Below are 19,521 nucleotides of genomic sequence, written 5' to 3'. Positions count from 1 at the left end.
AAATATATATATACACACACACAAACATTTGTGTCTGTACATGAATTTTGTTTTTTCTGTTAAAATCCTTACATATATTTTATAATTATACTCTTGTTGCAAAGGCCAGTACCTGCAGTCACAGGTTTTTTTTAAGATTTTATTTTTTTTATTTGTGAGGGATAGAAGGAGAGAGAGCGAGCAAGCACAGGCGGACAGAGAGGCAGGCAGAGGGAGAAGCAGGCTCCCTGCCGAGCAAGGAGCCCGATGTGGGACTCGATCCCAGGACTCCGAGATCATGACCCAAGCCGAAGGCAGCCGCTTTACCAACTGAGCCACCCAGGCGTCCCTGCAGTCACAGTTTTTAAACAAAATGGAGTTAACATTATCCATGGTCACCAGTAACCCCTATAAAGTCTGTGCAAATTGGAAAAAGAAGCTTCTTCCTCAATACCCTTTACTTCCATCTGGTAGGAAATTATCATGATACATATTCAAATCCACAATGTCTATGATGTAAAATGTGCTCCCTGGGAGTGTGCTGTGCACATACAGTGGTCCTGCACATTCTTGCATTGGTTCCTGGCTTTATTTATTTATTTATCTATTTATTTATGGGAGGGGCAGAGGGAGAGGGCAAGAGGGAATCTCAAGCAGGCTCCGTGCCCAGTGCAGAGCCTGATGCAGGGCTCGATCCCACACTTCAAGAGTCACCACTTAGCTGACTGAACCAGCCAGGCATCCCCACATGTTATGTATATCTTTTTATACATTCTGAATTTGGATCGATAACATTTTCTTTACAATTTTTACATCCATGTTCATGAGTGACTATCGCATCATAATTTTCTCTTTTTTTTTTGTGATGCCTCCCTCTGGTTTTACTAATATGTACTAGCCTCTCAAAATGAGTTGGAAAATACTGTGTTTTGTTTATTTTCTGTATGAGTTTACATATGTTTCGAATTACATGTAATTTGAAAGTTTGGAAGGACTCACTCATAAAACTGTCTAGGCTTTGTGTATTCTTTGTGGGAATATTTAAAATGATTAATTCAATTATTGTAATGGTTATAGAACCCTTTGTATTCTTGCATCAGTTTTTATAATTTAAATTTGCATGGGGCACATGTTTGTGTGCCTTCTCAGATTTGCTCCACTTTCTCCTTTCTCTCTCTTGGTCAGCATCTCACTCACACCAAGTCACCTTTATGCTTCCAGGCACAGTTGAAATGCCACACTATGTGGAATGAAGGTTGGCTCCCAAGCGGCTGCTAATGACATTGCCAATAATGCAACAGAGGTGAATTTGACTAATAGGATGTGGCAGACAAAAGGGAGCCTGGCATATGAATTCCCTTCTCCTTTGCCCTTTCTCTGTGCTGCTCTGCCTTCTTTCAGCACTCCTGCAGAAATTCCCTGGGATAAGCACATGTACCTGCAGGGAGATTTGCTATGCTTGCTCACACCTTGGTGTGAAGTTGGGGCCAGTACGCTAATGTATCACACCACACTGCTGCATGTCTTTCTTGCCTCACCTCCCTCTTTCCCTCAACCTAACCAATATAAGCTTATAACTCCCAAATTAAGTGTCCGCTCTTTATTGCTTGCCTCAGGCTCTGCTTTCTGAGGAATCCCCAGCTATGGACAGTTGGTATCAGATGTAACAAACCCTCGAAATGAAATTTTGAAGTTTAATTGCTCACTTCTCTGAAATAATAGGAACCTATTGCTGATACTATGCAGATTGACTTCTAGCATGCAGTGGCTTTGGAGGTTGTTTTTTTTTTTAAGCTTTTAATTAATTTGGATAAAGTGCAGATGGGGAGCAAAGCAATGGAAGACGAAGTGGGTGAAATATATGGGAGCTATGTTAATTGCAATTCAATTGTAACTGCAAAGCACAATGACTCTTCTGATAGCCCTGGAGACCTTACCAAAAAAGAGTGATAGGCTCAGAAAAATCTAATTCCGATTTAAAGTACACTCTGAATGCTAGCAGACTTCCATGGCAACTCTAAAAGAGACCCTTGGTGCACTTGGGTGGCTCAGTCAGAAGGGCATGAGACTCTCGATCTTGGGTCATGAAATTACACCACATTGGGTGTAAAAATTACCAAATAAATAAAACTTTAAGAAATGGAGACCTTTATCTCTTGCAGCCACAGGGCAGACTGAGCTGCGAATTATGCTCAGGGTCTGATCATTTGTAGGTCTTTGTAGAGCTTCAAAGGAGAATAGTTGTGCACCTATGGCAAAGTGTAGGACCTTATAACAAGAGTGTGGGACTGTAAGACCTGGGAAAGGAACACATGGGTGAGAAAACCTGAGACTCTTGAAACCCCAAATTCTTCTGAGTTCTCCTTAACTGGAAGTAGCAGCCCTTTCCCCCTTGCCAAAGTGGACTATTTTCTCCTTGCTTAAAGAGAGAAAAATTATTTCTCTTGAGACAGGTGCCTCCCAAGATGATATTATTTTCTCCTCTTCACACTCCCCACTATCTGCAGGTCAGTAATCAGAATTAGAGCTCAGAATGTTCATATCAGTTAGGGCCCAATCAGAAGACAGAAACTATACCAGCTATTTCAATAGAGAGAATTGAATATAAATAATTGTTAAGCAGGTATCGGATAACTGGAGAGGCAGAAAGGGAGCAATGAGGTATTATGAAGGTGGTGATTTGTGGGAATCCGCTATTGCCCTTATTCCTGGAGATCAAAGGGAAGAGGTTAGAATTATTAAAACACACAACCTTAGGGGAACGAACTCCCAGACCTGAAGATCAAAGCTCAGCAGCTGGTGGTGTTTCTGAGCTCAGAAAAGGGGCAGATGGTAATAGGATCCAGATCTTTAGGGGGGAAGGTGCTGGTTGAGTGGTGCTGGGGTCTTGGGAGTCTTGGGATGAAGTACTCTAAGGTTTTTGAATGAATGTTGGCAAAACTACAAACTGTAACCGGTTTCTTCTACTGGAGTGAACTGCTGCTGCCAGGGTAACACTAATATTAGGATTAGGAATGTAAATGACAGGAATCAGAGGCAAAAACAAGGAATAGTAGGCAAACAGGAATGAGCAAGTCCCTTCTTCCTCCAGCCTCCTAGTGTAGCGCCCCCTACTGATAGATCCTAACAGAGAATCAGCTGACAAGAGAGAACCTTGTTCACAGGGTCCCAGGTCTACTAGAGTATAGAAGGTGTGTTCGAAGGTGAGAGGCATTAGCTTCCCAGCTGACATTCAGGTGTGTTGGAGCTTACAGATATGTACTGTCAGAATCTAATGCCAAGTGGATCCTGTTAGTCCAGAGGAATAAAGAGTTGAGTAGATAGAGTTGAATTCATTGATGGGGGGCTACTCACTATGATGCAGGATTTAATGTTTTGTCAAGAACATTCAGAGCTTATCCTAACAGTTTACTGGAATGTCTCTTAGAAGCCTACAGAAGATGAAATGGAGATGCCAGAATTTCCTTTCCATCGTGTTGAAGATGAGGGCAGATAGCTCAGGAAGTAGGAATACTAGATAGATGTATTGTATATGGTCTGAGTACCCACTATCTGGCCATGTTCTCTGTAGGTCACAGAGAGCACTCCTTTTGCTATCATAGCACATGATGCCTTAGTGAGGAGAAACAGGCATCATTGCAAAGGTTGGTAGTAGAAGTTCTCCATAAGCTGGATTGAAGGTGGGGGATGCTGCCATTGACATGGGCTCCCCGATAATCAGTGGGCAAGATGGAATTCCTAGGAAGGCAGAGGCCAAAGTGGTCATAATTACTACAATGAGCAGTCAGGCTATATAAAGTAACTTTGACCCTTGGATTTATAGTGGTGGCTAATATAGTAAAGCATTTCAAGAGGCAAGAGAGGTGGATAATTGACCAACATGCTATTCAGTGTATGGGTAGTTAGATACAATCAAAAGCTTGTGGTTGAGGTGTGCAAGAGCCATCACAATGAAAAATCAGACCTTTCATCCATCTCCCAGATTCCAGTAACCATTCATTAAATAGGAGGGACTCTAGAATCCTACTTCATGGAGTAAGCTTTCTTTCTTTTTTTTTTTTTTAAGATTTTATTTATTTATTTGACAGACAGAGATCACAAGTAGGTAGAGAGGCAGGCAGAGAGAGAGGGGGAAGCAAGCTCCCTGCAGAGCAGAGAGCCCGATGTGGGGCTTGATCCCTGGACTCTGGGATCATGACCTGAGCCAAAGGCATAGGCTTTAACCCACTGAGCCACCCAGGTGCCCCTGGAGTAAGCTTTCTTTCTTCAATCCTTTACCAGAGGGCCCTAGACCATTCATCAGAATAACCATGCACTGGTAAAGGACATACTCAGACTTTCCTCTTAAAAAAAAAAAAAGCAAACACATTTTATTTATTTATTTATTTATTTATTTATTTATGAATAAGGGAGTATGTGCAGGTGCATGTGTGTGACAGAGGTGGAGTGAGGGAGGAATGGAGGGGGAAGGAGAGAATCTCCAGCAGATTCCACACTGAACACAGAGCCAGACATAGATCCACTGTGGGGCTCAGGAATATATATTCTTGGATTTCTTTTTGGTGCAGTTTTTTTTTAATTTTAATTTTTAAAAGATTTTATTTATTTATTTGTCAGAGAGAGCACAAGCACGGGGAGCAGAAGAGGGAGAAGGAGAAGCAGGCTATCCACTGAGCAGAGAGCCCGATGCAGGGCCCCATCCCAGGACCCTGGGATCATGACCTGAGCTGAAGGCAGAAGCTTTAACCCACTGAGCCACCCAGGTGCCCCTTGGACACATTACTTTGAGATGTTCTCTGGGAAGGGTCCTCTGTGTCCCTCCAAAACTCAGCCTATTCACTCACACTGGCTCCTCTCACTGGGGGGTCACAGTGACATCCCCAAGATAGAGTGAGTGGTTGCCCTGTTGTGGGATAAGCTTTTGAGAGGAAAAATAAGGCTTAAGAAGGTAGTCCTATTACCTGGAGGCAGCATTCATCATCCCCGATACCCTGGGTTCTGGAACCCCACGATCAGCAGGTTTGGGTGAGGGTGCAGTGGATGTGATCTGCCAGGGGCCATCTGGATGTTTTTCCCTCTACAGGGAAAGTAGAATCAGTTTGAGGATCATAGTTTCTGCCTTTAAAACCCTTGGTACATCTAAGAAGTCGCATTTGGGTTGATTGTATACAGTGCAGATTGCTTTTAGCTTCTCTGAGCCCTGGTAGATTGGTAAGAGTTTGTGAGTGGGATTTCAGACAGGCTATTCCAGTCTTAAATCCACCTGCACCGTACTGGACTTTCATAAAGAAGTGGAAAAATATGGGATGCCTGGGTGGCTCAGTGGATTAAGCCGCTGCCTTGGGCTAGTGTCCTGGGATCGAGCCCCACATCGGGCTCTCTGCTTCGCAGGAAGCAGGCTTGCTTCCCCTTCTCTCTCTGCCTACTTGTGATCTCTCTCTCTGTCAAGTAAATAAATAAAATCTTTAAAAAAAAAATAAGTGGCGGGGGCACCTGGGTGGCTCAGTGGGTTAAGCCTCTGCCTTCAGCTCAGGTCATGATCCCAGGGTCCTGGGATCGAGTCCTACATCGGGCTCTCTGCTCGGCAGGGAGCCTGCTTCCCACCGCCCCCCCACCTCTGTCTGTCTCTCTGCCTACTTGTGATTTCTCTCTGTCAGATAAAAAAATAAAATCTAAACAAAAATAAAATTTAAAAATAAGTAAGTGGAAAAATAACCTTTTTTGAGAGAGAATATAAGTCTACAAGGGCAGGGAATTTTGTCTGCTTTATTCATGATAGATCCTAGTCCCTAAAACAGTCCTGGACCAGTTGGGAGCTCAATAAATATTTGCTGAATGGAATTAAGTTGACATTCAGTCTCTTTACAAATCGAGTTTCCTGTTTCCAGTCAGTTTCTAGAGCAGTCAGCACAGTACTATGCTGACCCATCTTCCTTGGCTCGGCTCCAACTCTCAGGGCTTGATGGACGCACAGTTGTGGGTTTGGGCCATGACAGAGCATTAACCACCATGCCCGGTTTGTGCTAGAAGGAAAACTTGTCTTTTATCATGGAAGGTTTTGTATTCTCTGACCTGAGACTCTATGTCTGACTACTCTGCCTCCTGTCCTGTGCCCAAACACAGCATAGTGGTTGTTTAACACAAACAACCAGGTGTGACCCATACAATCCATGCAGATAATGCATGGGGTAATGGCACCCATCGGTAAGAACCTCCAGCCTACACCTGCAACTGTATCCCAGCACGCACTGTAGACCCTATGATCAGTAAATGAATGAAGGAGTCAGTGGCATAGTTGAATATTCTTATTGGATCTCTCCTCCAGTTCTATCTCAGTTTTAAAATCTATTTTAAAGAACATACTTTCTGGATCCTTGAGAAATTTCCTCAAGCAGAAGAACCTTCGGTTATGGTACTGATTGTCATAGGCAGGCAGACTGAACTGCTACTGCTCTACGACTGGGAATACAGGATGATGGACCCCTCTAAAACCCAGCCTTCTGAATATAAGTGCCTCCCAGCTTTTCAGTGAGATGAAGAAGAACTCTCCCAGGCCATCGTGCTCTGGGCTCCACCAAGAGGGTTCCTGCCTCCCTCCCTGGACCAGCAGTGGGATTGGTCTGCCAAATTCTTCTCACTGGCCAGGAAGAGACCTAGTTACAGACTTTTACACTCTTCTCCTCCCAGGAAGATCCTTGAAAGTCATTTTAATTCTCCAGCCAGTCCTGGAAGTTTCATTCATTCGTCACCTACCATTTAACATGCATCCTCCCAGGTTCTGGTACACTGTGTCGAGGAAACCATGTTCAGCCCATGCTGCCCACATCCGAACTAAGGCCTGCTGGATCACTTCCGCCTGCGGTTGGCCTAGCAACCCTGCGACCTCTGTCAGCAGGGAGACAGGAATGCTCAGCCAGCACAGATGCAGACTCTCCCTCAAAACTCAGTGTGTTTTCACACAGACTGTGCTAACTTCAAGAGTAAGACAGAGATGGCTGGGTGGCTCAGTTAGTTAAGTGCCAGACTCTTGGTTTCGGCTCATGTCCTGATCTCGTGGGTAGTGAGATCAAGCCCTGTGTCGGGCTCTGGGCTCAGCTGGAGTCTACTTGGATGTTCTGTCTCCCTGTCCTTCCCCAGCTCACGCTCTGTCTCAAATAAATACATAAATCTTAAAAAAAAAAAAAAAAGAGTAGGACAGAGACCAGCAACAAACTGAATCAGAGTTGTTTATTTTTGTTTTATTGGAACATAACATGATCTGATATAAATATTAATTTATCAAATTATTAATTGTTTCATAAATAAATATTAAGTTAGCAGACATTTTACAGAATGTTGTGTTAAATAAGGTTAAAGTACATATTTATTTTGCCTGGAGCAAACTGGAGGAAAATACTTCCATGATCGGATATCTGAAATATGTCTCTAATATTTTATTTTTATGCCTTCTGCTTGTGTGAGGAGGTGAAGTAGTAGGTTGCCTGAAATATCTACTTTGTCTCTGAAGTTTAAATCTATGACCCATCATTAAGTGCCCCCCCCCAGTTGCTTGGCCCTCATTCTCATTCCAAAAGATTTTTCATGTCCTCAAAAGTCTTTCACTACAATAGGTCAGTTTTGTCTCAACTTTCTGTTGTCCACTCAGTGTTTATGACACCAAGAAACACTTGCAGGTAGTCTAGGAACTTTTTTACTCTCCATCTTTCTCCTCCACATTTTTTCTGTGAAAAGAGCAGACAAGAGGTATTATAGGAAAACTGTCAGTTCTTGTCAAAACAGACCCAGCAAGAAAAATGTACTTAAGTTTCCACCAAATATCTTTAACTTACTTTTTGGCTGTCTATATGTGCTTTTATGAAAGACAAATTTTGGAATAGTTTATCCACAGCCGCTGCTTGTGCAGTTCGGTTCTTTAATATGTCTATACCCCGAAAGACTTCTTCGATGCACAGTTGGTGCTAAATGAAGAAAATTTAAAAAAAATATAAATAAAACAAGCTATAAAAATTTGGTGCAAAAAGTTGGGACTTTGTTTTGTGGAGTTTACACAAGCTCCTTTCTCCCAAGAGTATTTTCCTTGTTTCTTTTCCAGGTGGAAAACCACCTCATACTGACCTATAATTTCTTCCTTTTTCTAAAAAAAAATATTTTATTTATTTATTTGAGAGACAGAGAAAGAGCACAGTGGGGTGAGGGTCAAGAGAGAGGGAGAAGCAGTCTCCTTCCTGATCAGGAACCACGATGTGGGGCTTGATCCCAGGACCTTGAGATCATGTCCTGAGCCAAAGACAGCTGATTAAACAACTGAGCCACCCAGGCACCCTGAGCTATACTTTCAGTAAGTAAATGACATTTATATAATTATTGAGGAGTTTGACAAATGATATAAATTAAATGCTTAATGAGAAATAAAGTGTTTAAGAAATATAATGCAACATTACTAACTTAACCTCACATCAGAGTTTCCTCTGACAGTTCTAAGTGGTGATTTTATTCTATTTAGACTAATGATAGCACATCTTTTACATTTTAAAATGACCATGACATACTCCAAAGATATATATTTCCATTAGAGTTAAAATCATTTAAGAAATGACTATTAATATGAGACTTCACTGTATATTTAAATGTCTATTGACCATAATTCTAAAAATATAACCCTAAGTTGCTGGTACTTACAGAAAGACTTCAAAGTGAGGAAAGCCATAGATAGAGGTGAATGGAGACTAGGAGGCACCTCTCACCCAATGTGGAATTTTTCTGGAAAGAATGCTTGACATGAGGCTCTTTGAGATGTAGAACTGACAACATGAGAAAAGGGCCTGATGCATTTGCCTAATGGATTCTACTTAATATGGTAGAGTTATTCCTAACACCATTCCTAATATTCAAAAGCACATACATTCACATCCACACACATAAAAATAAAATAGGTCAAATTAAATCATCCCAATGTTAACTAATGCTTTGTAGCTTAAAATACAAAATTGATTCATGTAATCATTTTGTCAAATAACAATTTAACTTACATTTTTATTTTCAGGAGTAGGAATCATCAGGTTCTGAAAAGGAAAAGAAATACATTCATCTTTAACATATTTTAAGATTCATAACTTTTAATATAACGTTTCCTAGTAACATGGCTATGCATTATATATTACTAACACTCATAATTTCATTATTAATAACAGATCTTTAAAATTAGTCACTGTCAATGATTACCCATGTTTTTTAAAGACTGCAGGAATCAAAAAGAAAATTACCCCGTCACCTATCAGCAGAGTTCGATGAGTGGAGAGCAGTGTCAAGGTCTCTGCCACCAGTCTGTTCATGGGATCTTCTACAGGAGTGACAGAAACATAGGCAGCCCCAAGAGCTAGCAAACTCAAATGCAGAAGCAGTCTCATAGCTCTCAAATGCTCAGTGTTTGCCTTGGGCAAAGAAAGTGCATACTACAAGATTGCATCCCCAACCAATTTATTCTCTATCTTTGAGGAAATGAATAATTTCTAACAATCAGATAGAGGATGCTTAATAATGGCATATCGTAATACAAAATGTTTCCAATGCCTTATATCTTAAAAAAATAATTTTGCCTTTATCTTTTAATAATTATAAAAATCCCTAATTCTCCCCCTTTAAAAACATTTTCTATTACAAAGAAAATCTTTGGGTTGATGAATTATTACCTCACATATGCATTTCTTAAAATTGGAAGATTGAATTTCCTCTTTAAAGATGTGTATAAAAAGGAGAGGTATAATGCACACCATTAGATTTTATACCAGAATGTATAAATATTGGGAAAATCTTTTTCAGGTTAACTAAATTCTATCACTATTGTTATTAGACCAATCTGTCTGTTTTTTTTTATAAAGATTTTATTTATTTATTTTACAGACAGCGATCACAAGTAGGCAGAGAGGCAGGCAGAGAGAGAGAGAGAGAGAGGAGGAAGCAGGCTCCTTGCTGAGCAGAGAGACTGATGCAGGACTCAATCTCAGGACACTGGGATCATGACCTGAGCTGAAGGCAGAGGCTTTAACCCACTGAGCCACCCAAGCACCCCTGTTTTTTTTTTTTTTAAGATTTTATTTATTTATTTGAGAGAAAGAAAATGAGCATGATAAGGGGGGTGTCAGATGAAGAAGAAGACTCCATGCTTAGCAGGGAGTCCAATGTGCAACTCGATCCTAGGCCTCCAGGATCATGGTCTGAGCCAAAGCCAGTCACTTAACCAACTAAGCCACCCAGGCACCCCTAGACCGATCTGCCTTAAAATGATTTTTTTTTAAAGATTTTATTTATTTGTGTATTTATTTGTCAGAGAGAGAGAGAGCACAAGCAGACAGAGTGGCAGGCAGAGGCAGAGAGAGAAACAGGCTCCCCGTTGAGCAAGGAACCCAATGCGGGACTCCATCCCACAACCCTAGGATCATGACCTGAGTCGAAGGCTGTGGCTCAACTGACTGAGCTACACCGGCATTCCTTAAAAGGAATTTAAAATACTTGCAGAAAGATGGTGGTTAGAGCAGAGACCATCAAAACTTAGCAGGGTCAAGTTCACTGGCAACTATGTTAGGATCCTTCCTGTTACCAGTGACCAAAAACCCAACCCCAGCTGGTTGAAGCCAAACAGGGAATTATTAGATCATACAATCAAATGGTCCAGGGTAGGGGCTCCTTTATATCTTGCTTGTCTTGGTGATTCCTCCTTGGCTTTCTTGTCGGCCAGGTCTCCAACTGTGGTCCCAAGATGATGTCAAATCTCCTGGATCGTTATGTGTCCTGTTCCTGGGTGGCAGGAGAAAGCAAATTGTGCTTTTCCGTTTGCTCAATCAGAAGTCCTAGAATTCATCTTCCTTGTGACAAAGGACCTCGTGTTCACCCTTGAACAGTGGCTGGGATATGCGTTATACTGACTAGCTCTCCCTGTAGTTGGAAGCAAGCTTCACCTCACCCAAGGTGCTCACTGGCTGTGCAGATCAATGGAATGTACAAGGTGTAGCACAGCAAAGGTGGTGGGACTAAGTAAACTGCAGCATTGAATGACTTGTCTAAAGTCTTGGACTGCTACTTAGTTTCAGCTGATTGTTGCCATGTAACACCCTTGGACTTCTGTTGCTAGATCATCCCATTTTTTTAAAAGAATTAAAAAGCCTGCTTATTATGCATAACTTCCTGATTTTTAAATGCTGGCAATTCATATTTTTAAAAAAATGATATAGGGTACCACTGTACAGCCCCTGATTTACAGTATAACTGTGGGTCAGGTGGGAGGGCTAGTTATTTTTTAAAAAAACCCTTCTATTCAAAATAATATTTTGAGTAATATTTTATTATGGTAAAATACACATAACATAAAATATAATATCTCAGCCATTTTTAAGTGTACTTAAAACGTACACTTAAAGTGTACAGTAACAATGTTATACACTCCATCTTGCAAAACTGAAACTCCACATCCATTAAACAACAGCTATTTCCCCTCTCCCCAGCCCCTGGTAATCATGCTTCTACTTTGTGTCTCTATGAATGTGACTCTTCTAGGTAACTCATGTAAGTGGAATCATATGGCACTTGTCTTTTTTGTGACTGACTTATTTCACTGAAAAGATCTTCAAGATTCACCCACATTGTAGCATTGGACAGAACTTTCTTTCCTTTCCTTTTTAAGGCAGAACAATTTTCCATCGTATCATATACTGCATTTTGCTTCTTCATTCACCTGTCAGTGGACATTTGGGTTGCTTGCATCTTTCAGCTATTGTGAATAATGCTGCTATGAGCATGAGTGTACAAAATTAGATTTCTTAAAATGTCCAATTCATTAACTTTTCCTCTGTGGGACTGATCTCCCAAACCTGACTTCAAACTCTCTCATAGCAAAGACCATAAAATAATGTATTTAAAAGAGCTTTATTAACAAACTTTAAATAGTTTTAGAGTTGCATAAGTTGCAACAATTTTATAGAGAGTTTGTTAAAAATAACATTGCAAGGGCACCTGGGTGGCTCAGTGGCTCAAAGCCTCTGCCTTTGGCTCAGGTCATGATCTCAGGGTCCTGGGATCAAGCCCCACATAGGGCTCTCTGCTCAGCAGGGAGCCTGCTTCCTCCTCCCTCTTTGCCTGCCTCTCTGCTACTTGTGATATCTGTCAAATAAATAAATAACATCTTTAAAAAAAAATAACACTGCAAGGTTGCTGGGTGACTCAGTCTGTTAAGCGTTTGCCTTTGGTTCAGGTCATGATCTGAGGGTCCTCCATCGAGACCCTCATCAGACTCCATTCTCAGCAGGGAGTCTTCTTCTTCCCCACCCCTCCGTGGCCTCCCAACCCTGCTTGTACTCTCTCTCTCACTCTCTGTCTCAAATAAATAAATAAAATCTTTTTTTTTTTTAAAAAGCATTGCAAGTTGAGAAAAGTTAATGGTTGTTTTTACTTTCATTATTAAAAAGACGTTGCATCCCGTAAATGTCTTGCACTCAGGACCTTTTCACTAGACTGTGAGCTACTTGAGTAGAAAGATTTTATTTAATTAACCTTTTTGTCCTCAAGAGCTAGCCTATTATTATTTTTTTATAAGATTTTATTTATTTATTTGACAGAGAGCGAGATCACAAGTAGCCAGAGAGGCAGGCAGAGAGTGACAGAGGAGGAAACAGGCTCCCTGCCAAGCAGAGAGCCCGATGTGGGGCTCGATCCCAGAACCCTGGGATCATGACCTGGGCCGAAGGCAGAGGCTTTAACACACTGAGCCACCCAGGCGCCCCAAGAACTAGCCTATTATTGTAGGTACTGTTTGTTGGAAGAAAAAAAAACCTGAATGAATAAGCAGGTACATGGTTGTGTTAGTTGAAAAATTAATGTGAATACTATGGAAACTCAAGGAATCTATTCCCTGAGGCTGGGAGCCTCAATTAATAGAAAAAGCTTTGGCAGACTCCTTGAAAAAAAAAAGATAAAGCAAAACTTTAAGCCTCAGCTCTAGAGACCAAGTCAATGTGAACTACTATAGCATTTAAAAAAACCCACATTATTTTAGGAGAGCAGAAAATTAGCAATCAGTACTTGGAATTTTTAAGAACTACTAGTAAATATGTAAAAGAATTTCAAATAGTATTGAAAAGTTGTATTTGTGGGTAATATCCAAACTTTTGCCCCAAAACCTTTATCTCTACTAGTGGCTTCCAAATTGGCAACATGTTTTTTAAAAACTGGTAAGTGTGGTTTTTACTAACTGTGTAGTCATTTAAGGTCAAATGACTTTTCTATGAACTGATTCTAATCAATCAACTGGGCAAGATGCCACAAATTTTTTTTTTGTGGTGACTAAATGTAAAATGATAGCATCACTTTTTTTCCTTCCTTTCTTTTTTTTTTTTTTTTGACCCTATTCTAACCTTGATGCTTTCAATCCCCAAGCATATCTTTAAAATAATTCTTTTTTATTGAATAAGTAACATTATAGGAAGAGAAACAGAACTTCCTCCCCTCGGCATAGCAACTGTTTGTTTTTTGATGACTTCTTCCAATCCTTACTAATACATAGATAGCTTCATAGGGTTGCAATCAATGGGTATGACACTGTGTTTATCTTTTTGCTTATAAATACCTCTTTTTCATGAATCTACTTATTATTTTAAAGGTTACGTGGTATTAGATAAAATTGGTATCTATAGCTTACTTGACCATTTGGATTGCTTCTAGTCTTCCATAACTATAAACAATGCTGCTAGAAAGCTCTTTGTATAATTTCTAAAAATATTTCCTTATCCCAAGGAACATGTGTGGTCATTTTTACAGCTCTTATTACATTTTACCAGATCACCCCTCTGAAAATATGAAACAGACAAAAAATAAATCCCTTGCATGTCAGTGTTTTACAAATTACAAAGCACTTTCACAAACATAGCTTTGTTTAATCCTGCTATCAGCACTGTGGGATAGATTTCTTTCCTTGAAATTTAGTTTAACAGTTTTGCTGATATAATGAGCAAGATGAACCCCCATGAAAGATGTGATGCAAGAAGCCGTGGTAATCAAAAAGATTGGTGAATATGTAGGTAAACCTATATAATGCTGATTAGAAAATAATTTATTTAGGGGTTTTCAAGACAATGAGGAACAAAAATGCTAAACAATGATAATGTGGGAGATACAGTAATCAGAGTTGGTGCATTTTATTGTTCTTGTACTGTTTAGAAATTTCCTAAAGATACTAACTTTAGGACAACCCTCTCAGGTCCCCTCTCTCTTTGGAAACTCTGTACTATCCCTCAATAAACTTTCCTATCACTCAATGAAAAAAAAAAGGTATTAACTTTAGATTTCAAAATAGGCATGTGAAAAATTTAAGAGGACCCACTAAAAGAACAGGAATAGAATGTACAACTTTCAAGCCAGTAGAATAAAACAAGGGCATAAAAAACAGCTCAATCAGGGTGTCTGGGTGGCTCAGTTGGTTGAGCAACTGCCTTCTGCTCAGGTCATGATCCTGTAGTCCTGGGATCGAGTTCCGCATCAGGCTTCCAGCTCCATGGGGAGTCTGCTTCTCCCTCTGACCTTCTCCTCTCCCATGCTCTCTCTCACTGTCTCTCTTTCAAATAAATAAATAAAATCTTTTTTTTTTTTTTAAAAAAAAGCTCAAACCAGAAACCAGGAAAGGAGAAAAAGCAAAGAGAAAGAGAAAGAGATATGAGATATGAGAAATACATCCGAATTTATCATGAATCACAGTAATGAAAACAGATTAAACTCATCTATTAAAAGGCAGATACTGTAAAATTCTACCAAAAATCATCTCTCAGCTGTTTTCAAGAGATATAGTTAATGCAAAATGATACTAAAAGCTTGAAAATCAAGGGATGGAAAAATATACTGGATAAACAATAATCAAAAGAAAGCTTATGTATCAATATTAATACAAGAATTTGTGTCAGGGGGTGTCTGGGTGGCTCAGTGGGTTAGGCCGCTGCCTTTGGCTCAGGTCATGATCTCAGGGTCCTGGGATCGAGTCCCACATTGGGCTCTCTGCTCAGCAGGGAGCCTGCTTCCTCCTCTCTCTTTCTCTCTCTGCCTGCCTCTCTGCCTACTTGTGATCTCTCTCTGTCAAATAAATAAATAAAATCTTAAAAAAAAAAGAATTTGTGTCAGAAAGTACTATAAGGAAAAAGAGATTCACTAATAAGTATAAAATAGTATCTCATAGTAGTTTTATCTTTCATTTCATTAATTATGGCATAAGCAAAATAAAACACTTTCTAGTAATAGTTTACTGAGAAACAGGAACTTGACTAGTTTGCTTTTTCAGTTCTTTTTATTTTAGGGATTAATCTTTTTTATTGCAATTCATTTCTAGCCCCTTTCTAGGATTGTTCTTTTAGTCTTATAGTTTCCTATAAAACTATCATAATGTTGAATTTTTTTGTCATGAAATTTATTTTGTCACGTCAATTTTTTTCTTGTTTGCTGTTTTTTTCTTGAAGTATTTTAAAGTAAATTACAGAAAAGCATGATGCTTCATCATTAACACATCATATGTATCTCAAAAAAAGAATTATTTTCTTACGTATCAAGATACTGTCACATCAAATATAATGAAATTAACAATAATAATTTTTTAGCATGTGATTTCTACTGTGTATCGTGTATCCCCCAAATTCCTTTCACATCTCTATGTGCAAACAAAGATCCAATCTGGGACCATGTGTTTATGTTTTTTAAAAGTAAAGTCTTTTAGGGGTGGCTCAGATCATGATCTCAGAGTTGTAAGATTGAGCTCCAAGTTGGGCTCTGTGCCACGCGCAGAGTCTGCTTAATACTCTAACTTCCTCTCCCTCTTCCTCTCCCCCTGCTCTCGCCCTCTCTCTCTAAAATGAATAAATCTTTTTTTAAAAGTCTTTTAGAATCTACAGCAGCCCTTGTTTTAATGACACTGATCTGAGAGCCTGGGCCAGTGTCTTATAACACATTCCACCTTCCAGATTAACCTTTTTCCATCCTTGTGGTGTTATTAACCTAATCCTAATTCCTGTGAACTGGAGGCCAAGTATAAAAGTATGATTAGATTCAAGTTAATTTTTGAATACCAAACGCATAAGAAATAATGTTGGGTACTTCATGTTAAGATTATAGTGGAAGAATATAGTCAATGGTATTGTAATAGGTTGTATGGTGACAGATGGTAGCTACACTTTGGGTAAGCATAGCATATAGTACAAATTTATTGAATCAGTATGTCATACACGGGAAACTCCTGTGCATCAGACTCCCTGCTCTGCGGGGAGCTTGCTTCTCCCTTTCCCTCTGCCTGCCACTCTGCGTGTGTTGTCTCTCTGTCAAATAAATAAATAAAATCTTTTTTTTTTTTTTTTAAACTGGTTTCTAGGGGTGCCTGGGTGGCTCAGTTGGCTAAGCATCTGCCTTTGGCGTAGGTTGTGATCCCACGGTCCTGGGACAGAGTTCCTCTTTGGGTTTCCCGCTCAGTGGAGAGTTGGCTTCTCCCTCTTCCTCTGCCCCTCCCCTCTGCTTGTGCTCCCGCCCGGCGCTCTTTCTCTCTAGTGCTCTCTAATAAATTTTTTTAAAAAAAATATATTTTATTTATTTATTAGACAGAGATCACAAGTAAGCAGAGAAGCAGGCAGAGAGAGGAGGAAGCAGGCTCCCCGCCGAGCAGAGAGCCCCATGCGGGACTCCATCCGAGGACCCTGGGATCACATGACCTGAGTGGAAGGCAGAGGCTTAACCCACTGAGCCACCCAGGTGCCCCTCAAAAAAATTTAAAAATGGGTTCTAGTCTTTGCCTATCTTTAAGATTATATTTAGTTTGTTACATAAAGCATTACTGTAAGTTTCAATCTGTTGTGTTTCATTAGTAACTTAAAATGTGTATTACTATAACTAATGCTTTCATGTTCCTCTTCCTTGTTACAGCAAGAGAGTACTCACTGGCTTTCCCCACTTGCATCCTTTGACATGAACATTTTAGTTTATGTATTAAGTTCTGTAAATGATTGGGGATTATGTGATTGGTGAGGATTTCCTACACTTTTCTGGATCAATAATCCTAAGGTTTTGTTTTGATTTTAATTTCTTCCACTATTGTTTTGTAATTTCTGTCATTTTCCTTATAGGTCTTGCATGTGATAGCCCTCCATAAATTGGGTTCCAGAAAGCAATATTCAGTCATTTTTAGTTACTGTTTCTCTTATTTTACTTAACATTTATCACACAAACATTAATTTTTTTAAACATACAAAAAGCGGTACATACTTAATATATACAATTTGATGGCTTCAAAGGTTAAGTATAAACCACCAGGGAAATCATCACTATTGTCAATGTCATTGGTATATCCATTACTTCCAAAAGTTTGCTCCCACCCTCCTTATTTTTAACTTTTTATGTGCATGATAAGAATACTATCACAAGATCTGCCCTGTCAGCAAAGTTTTAAGTACCCAATATAGTACACAGTCTCTTATTTTAAAGGTGTCTATTCTTGTGGTGATACTTGGAGGAATGGATTTCTTTCACATTCTATTTGCGTAATGTTTTATAGTTTTGTAACAGCATTTGGCTTTTGGTCTACAATAGGAGTTCCCCAACTTTTGATCTTAAACACCTACACTCTTAAAAAAAAATCACTGCAGACCCCAAAGAGCTTTGATGTGAGTTATAACTATCAATATTTACTCAATTGGAAATTAAAATTGAGGTTTTTTTAAAGCACAAGAAATATAAAAGCGCACATTCTAAGGGCCATCATTGCGATGGCGTCACCATACGTCATGTGCGTATATTAGCGAAAGAGAATGAAAAATGGAGTGACGTCTTTCTGTTGTTAGAAAATAGTTTTGAGATTAGCTCACACCGCACTCTCTTCCATTCCAGGCATCCTAGGATCACACTTAGGTAACCACTGTTTGTCACAAGCGCCTGCCTTCCTCAGAGTCAGGGCTCTTAAGGATGCCCCGCCGCACCCAGTAAGCAAGCGGACTGCGAGGCCATCAGCAAAAGACACACCCGGTCTGAACTGCTCCCGGAAGCCAGAGCTGCGCACGCACCGCGAACCTACGCCTTCCCGGCGTGCTCTTGGCCTGCGGCGTAAATGCACGCTGGTCGTAGCGACCCACGTGACCCGCGGGGCGGCCGCGGCGGGAAGCTGTGAGCGTACCGTTTCGCGTCTACTGCGTGCAGCCCGGGACAGGCCCTCACCCCGGCTCTCGCTCGTCAGGCCAGAAGGAAGCCGGTGTGGGAGGAAGAGTTCCAGCCAGAGCCTTCGCTACCCCTTTGAGCCTCCCAACTTGGGAGTCTTGCGGGCCCTCACAGCGCGCGCTCGCCCTGCTCCGGCCGGAGGCACCGCTAAGTCTTGGTGGGCGGGGGCTCTAGGCCCCTGGTGTTGAGAAAAGAAACATTTGCAAACATGTCCCGGATCGAAAAGATGAGCATTTTGGGCGTGCGGAGTTTTGGAATAGAGGACAAAGATAAGCAAATTATCACTTTTTTCAGCCCACTCACAATTTTGGTTGGACCTAATGGGGCGGGGAAGACGGTAAGTCCTCAGTAGCCCCTTTCAGTTTACGGGCCGTCATGTCTTGGGAACTGGAGGGTGAAATGTCTGGGCAGCCCAGAATAATGATAAGGACGAGAGGCGAGGCGTTCCTATGGCTCAGCTTTTGGGGCTCCAGGAAGTGGGTGGGGCCCGGCCCCTGGGCGTGGCCCGGTGTGGCCTGCGGACCCCAGCTCTTTAGGACGCGACCAGCTTTGTTAGGGTATCCAAGCTTGTTGGATTGACAAAGTTGGCTTGAGAATCCCGCGCGCGTATTCAGCGAGCTTATATTCTTGTAGGAAGCCTTTTAGTCTGCACTGTTGTTTTTTGTTAAACACTTGCTCCCAAAACACAGCATTCACTTCCTGGCAGTTGTCCCATTATAGGAATTACTTAAGAAGTTATAAAATATGTTAAACATAGGAACTTCTGAGAAGAGTTTAGGACTCTTACCGAGTCATAGTAGAAAGTTGGAGAACAGCTTATTTACTTTCACTTCTTAAGGTCCAGGGAATGTTTAGAAATTTGAGTTGGACCCTGGAGTGGCATTCATTTACCGGAAGAGGGTAGCCAAGAGACTGGCTGCTCTTTAAGGTGGTTTGAGAAAAAGCAGGGCATTGTCTGTATAAAAGACCAAACGAAACAAAAAGGGTACAGAAAGAGAGGTTTCGAGTTGAGCATTGAATGCTACACTCTTGTCAACTTGCGCTTATGTGAAAAAGTTATTTATTGAATGCCTGTTGTGTACCTAGAATTCTGTTAAGCTCTCTCCTGGAAGGAGAACACTGTGAACAGTAGCTGTGCAAATACATATAATTTGCTCACCTTAATTAGCTGTGTGACTGGGCAAGAGTGAGTCAAATGCATTGTGCTTTAATTTTCTCATATGAAGATTAAAAAAGTTTTCTACAACTTAAGATGAATGTGAAAATTAAGTAGTTAATGTATGTAAAGGTGGGTGGTTAGTAAAATAGGTGGCACATAGTCAT

General features: G+C 40.6%; 2 protein-coding genes across 8 annotated transcripts in view; one reads left to right on the top strand and one right to left on the bottom strand.

Moving 5' to 3' along the window:
- RAD50 (RAD50 double strand break repair protein) overlaps positions 1-19,521 on the top strand; it is a 182,454-nt gene that overhangs the window by 65,555 nt on the left and 97,378 nt on the right. For 3 of the 7 annotated variants that reach the window (XR_014310313.1, XM_082725630.1, XM_082725629.1), the window contains exon 3: positions 17,875-18,535. The exons of the other annotated variants lie outside the window; for them this stretch is intronic. Coding sequence is in view for 2 of the 3 variants with exons in the window: in XM_082725630.1 (XP_082581756.1) it covers positions 18,407-18,535 (129 nt within the window). In the remaining variant the exon portion in view is untranslated. The remainder of the gene's footprint in view (positions 1-17,874; positions 18,536-19,521) is intronic. 7 annotated transcript variants of the gene reach the window in all.
- Positions 7,347-9,570, bottom strand: IL5 (interleukin 5). The gene is made up of 4 exons (XM_082725808.1): positions 9,243-9,570; positions 9,009-9,041; positions 7,809-7,937; positions 7,347-7,700 (listed from the first exon to the last, which is right to left on the bottom strand). Exons 1-4 carry the CDS (start codon positions 9,384-9,386, stop codon positions 7,602-7,604), a joined length of 405 nt encoding a protein of 134 aa, XP_082581934.1. The 5' UTR covers positions 9,387-9,570; the 3' UTR covers positions 7,347-7,601.

Source organism: Mustela nivalis, assembly GCF_964662115.1.
Source record: "Mustela nivalis genome assembly, chromosome: 3".
NCBI lineage: Eukaryota > Metazoa > Chordata > Mammalia > Carnivora > Mustelidae > Mustela > Mustela nivalis.
The sequence above is the reverse complement of the archived record's forward strand: the minus strand, read 5'-3'. Positions and strand labels throughout refer to the sequence as shown.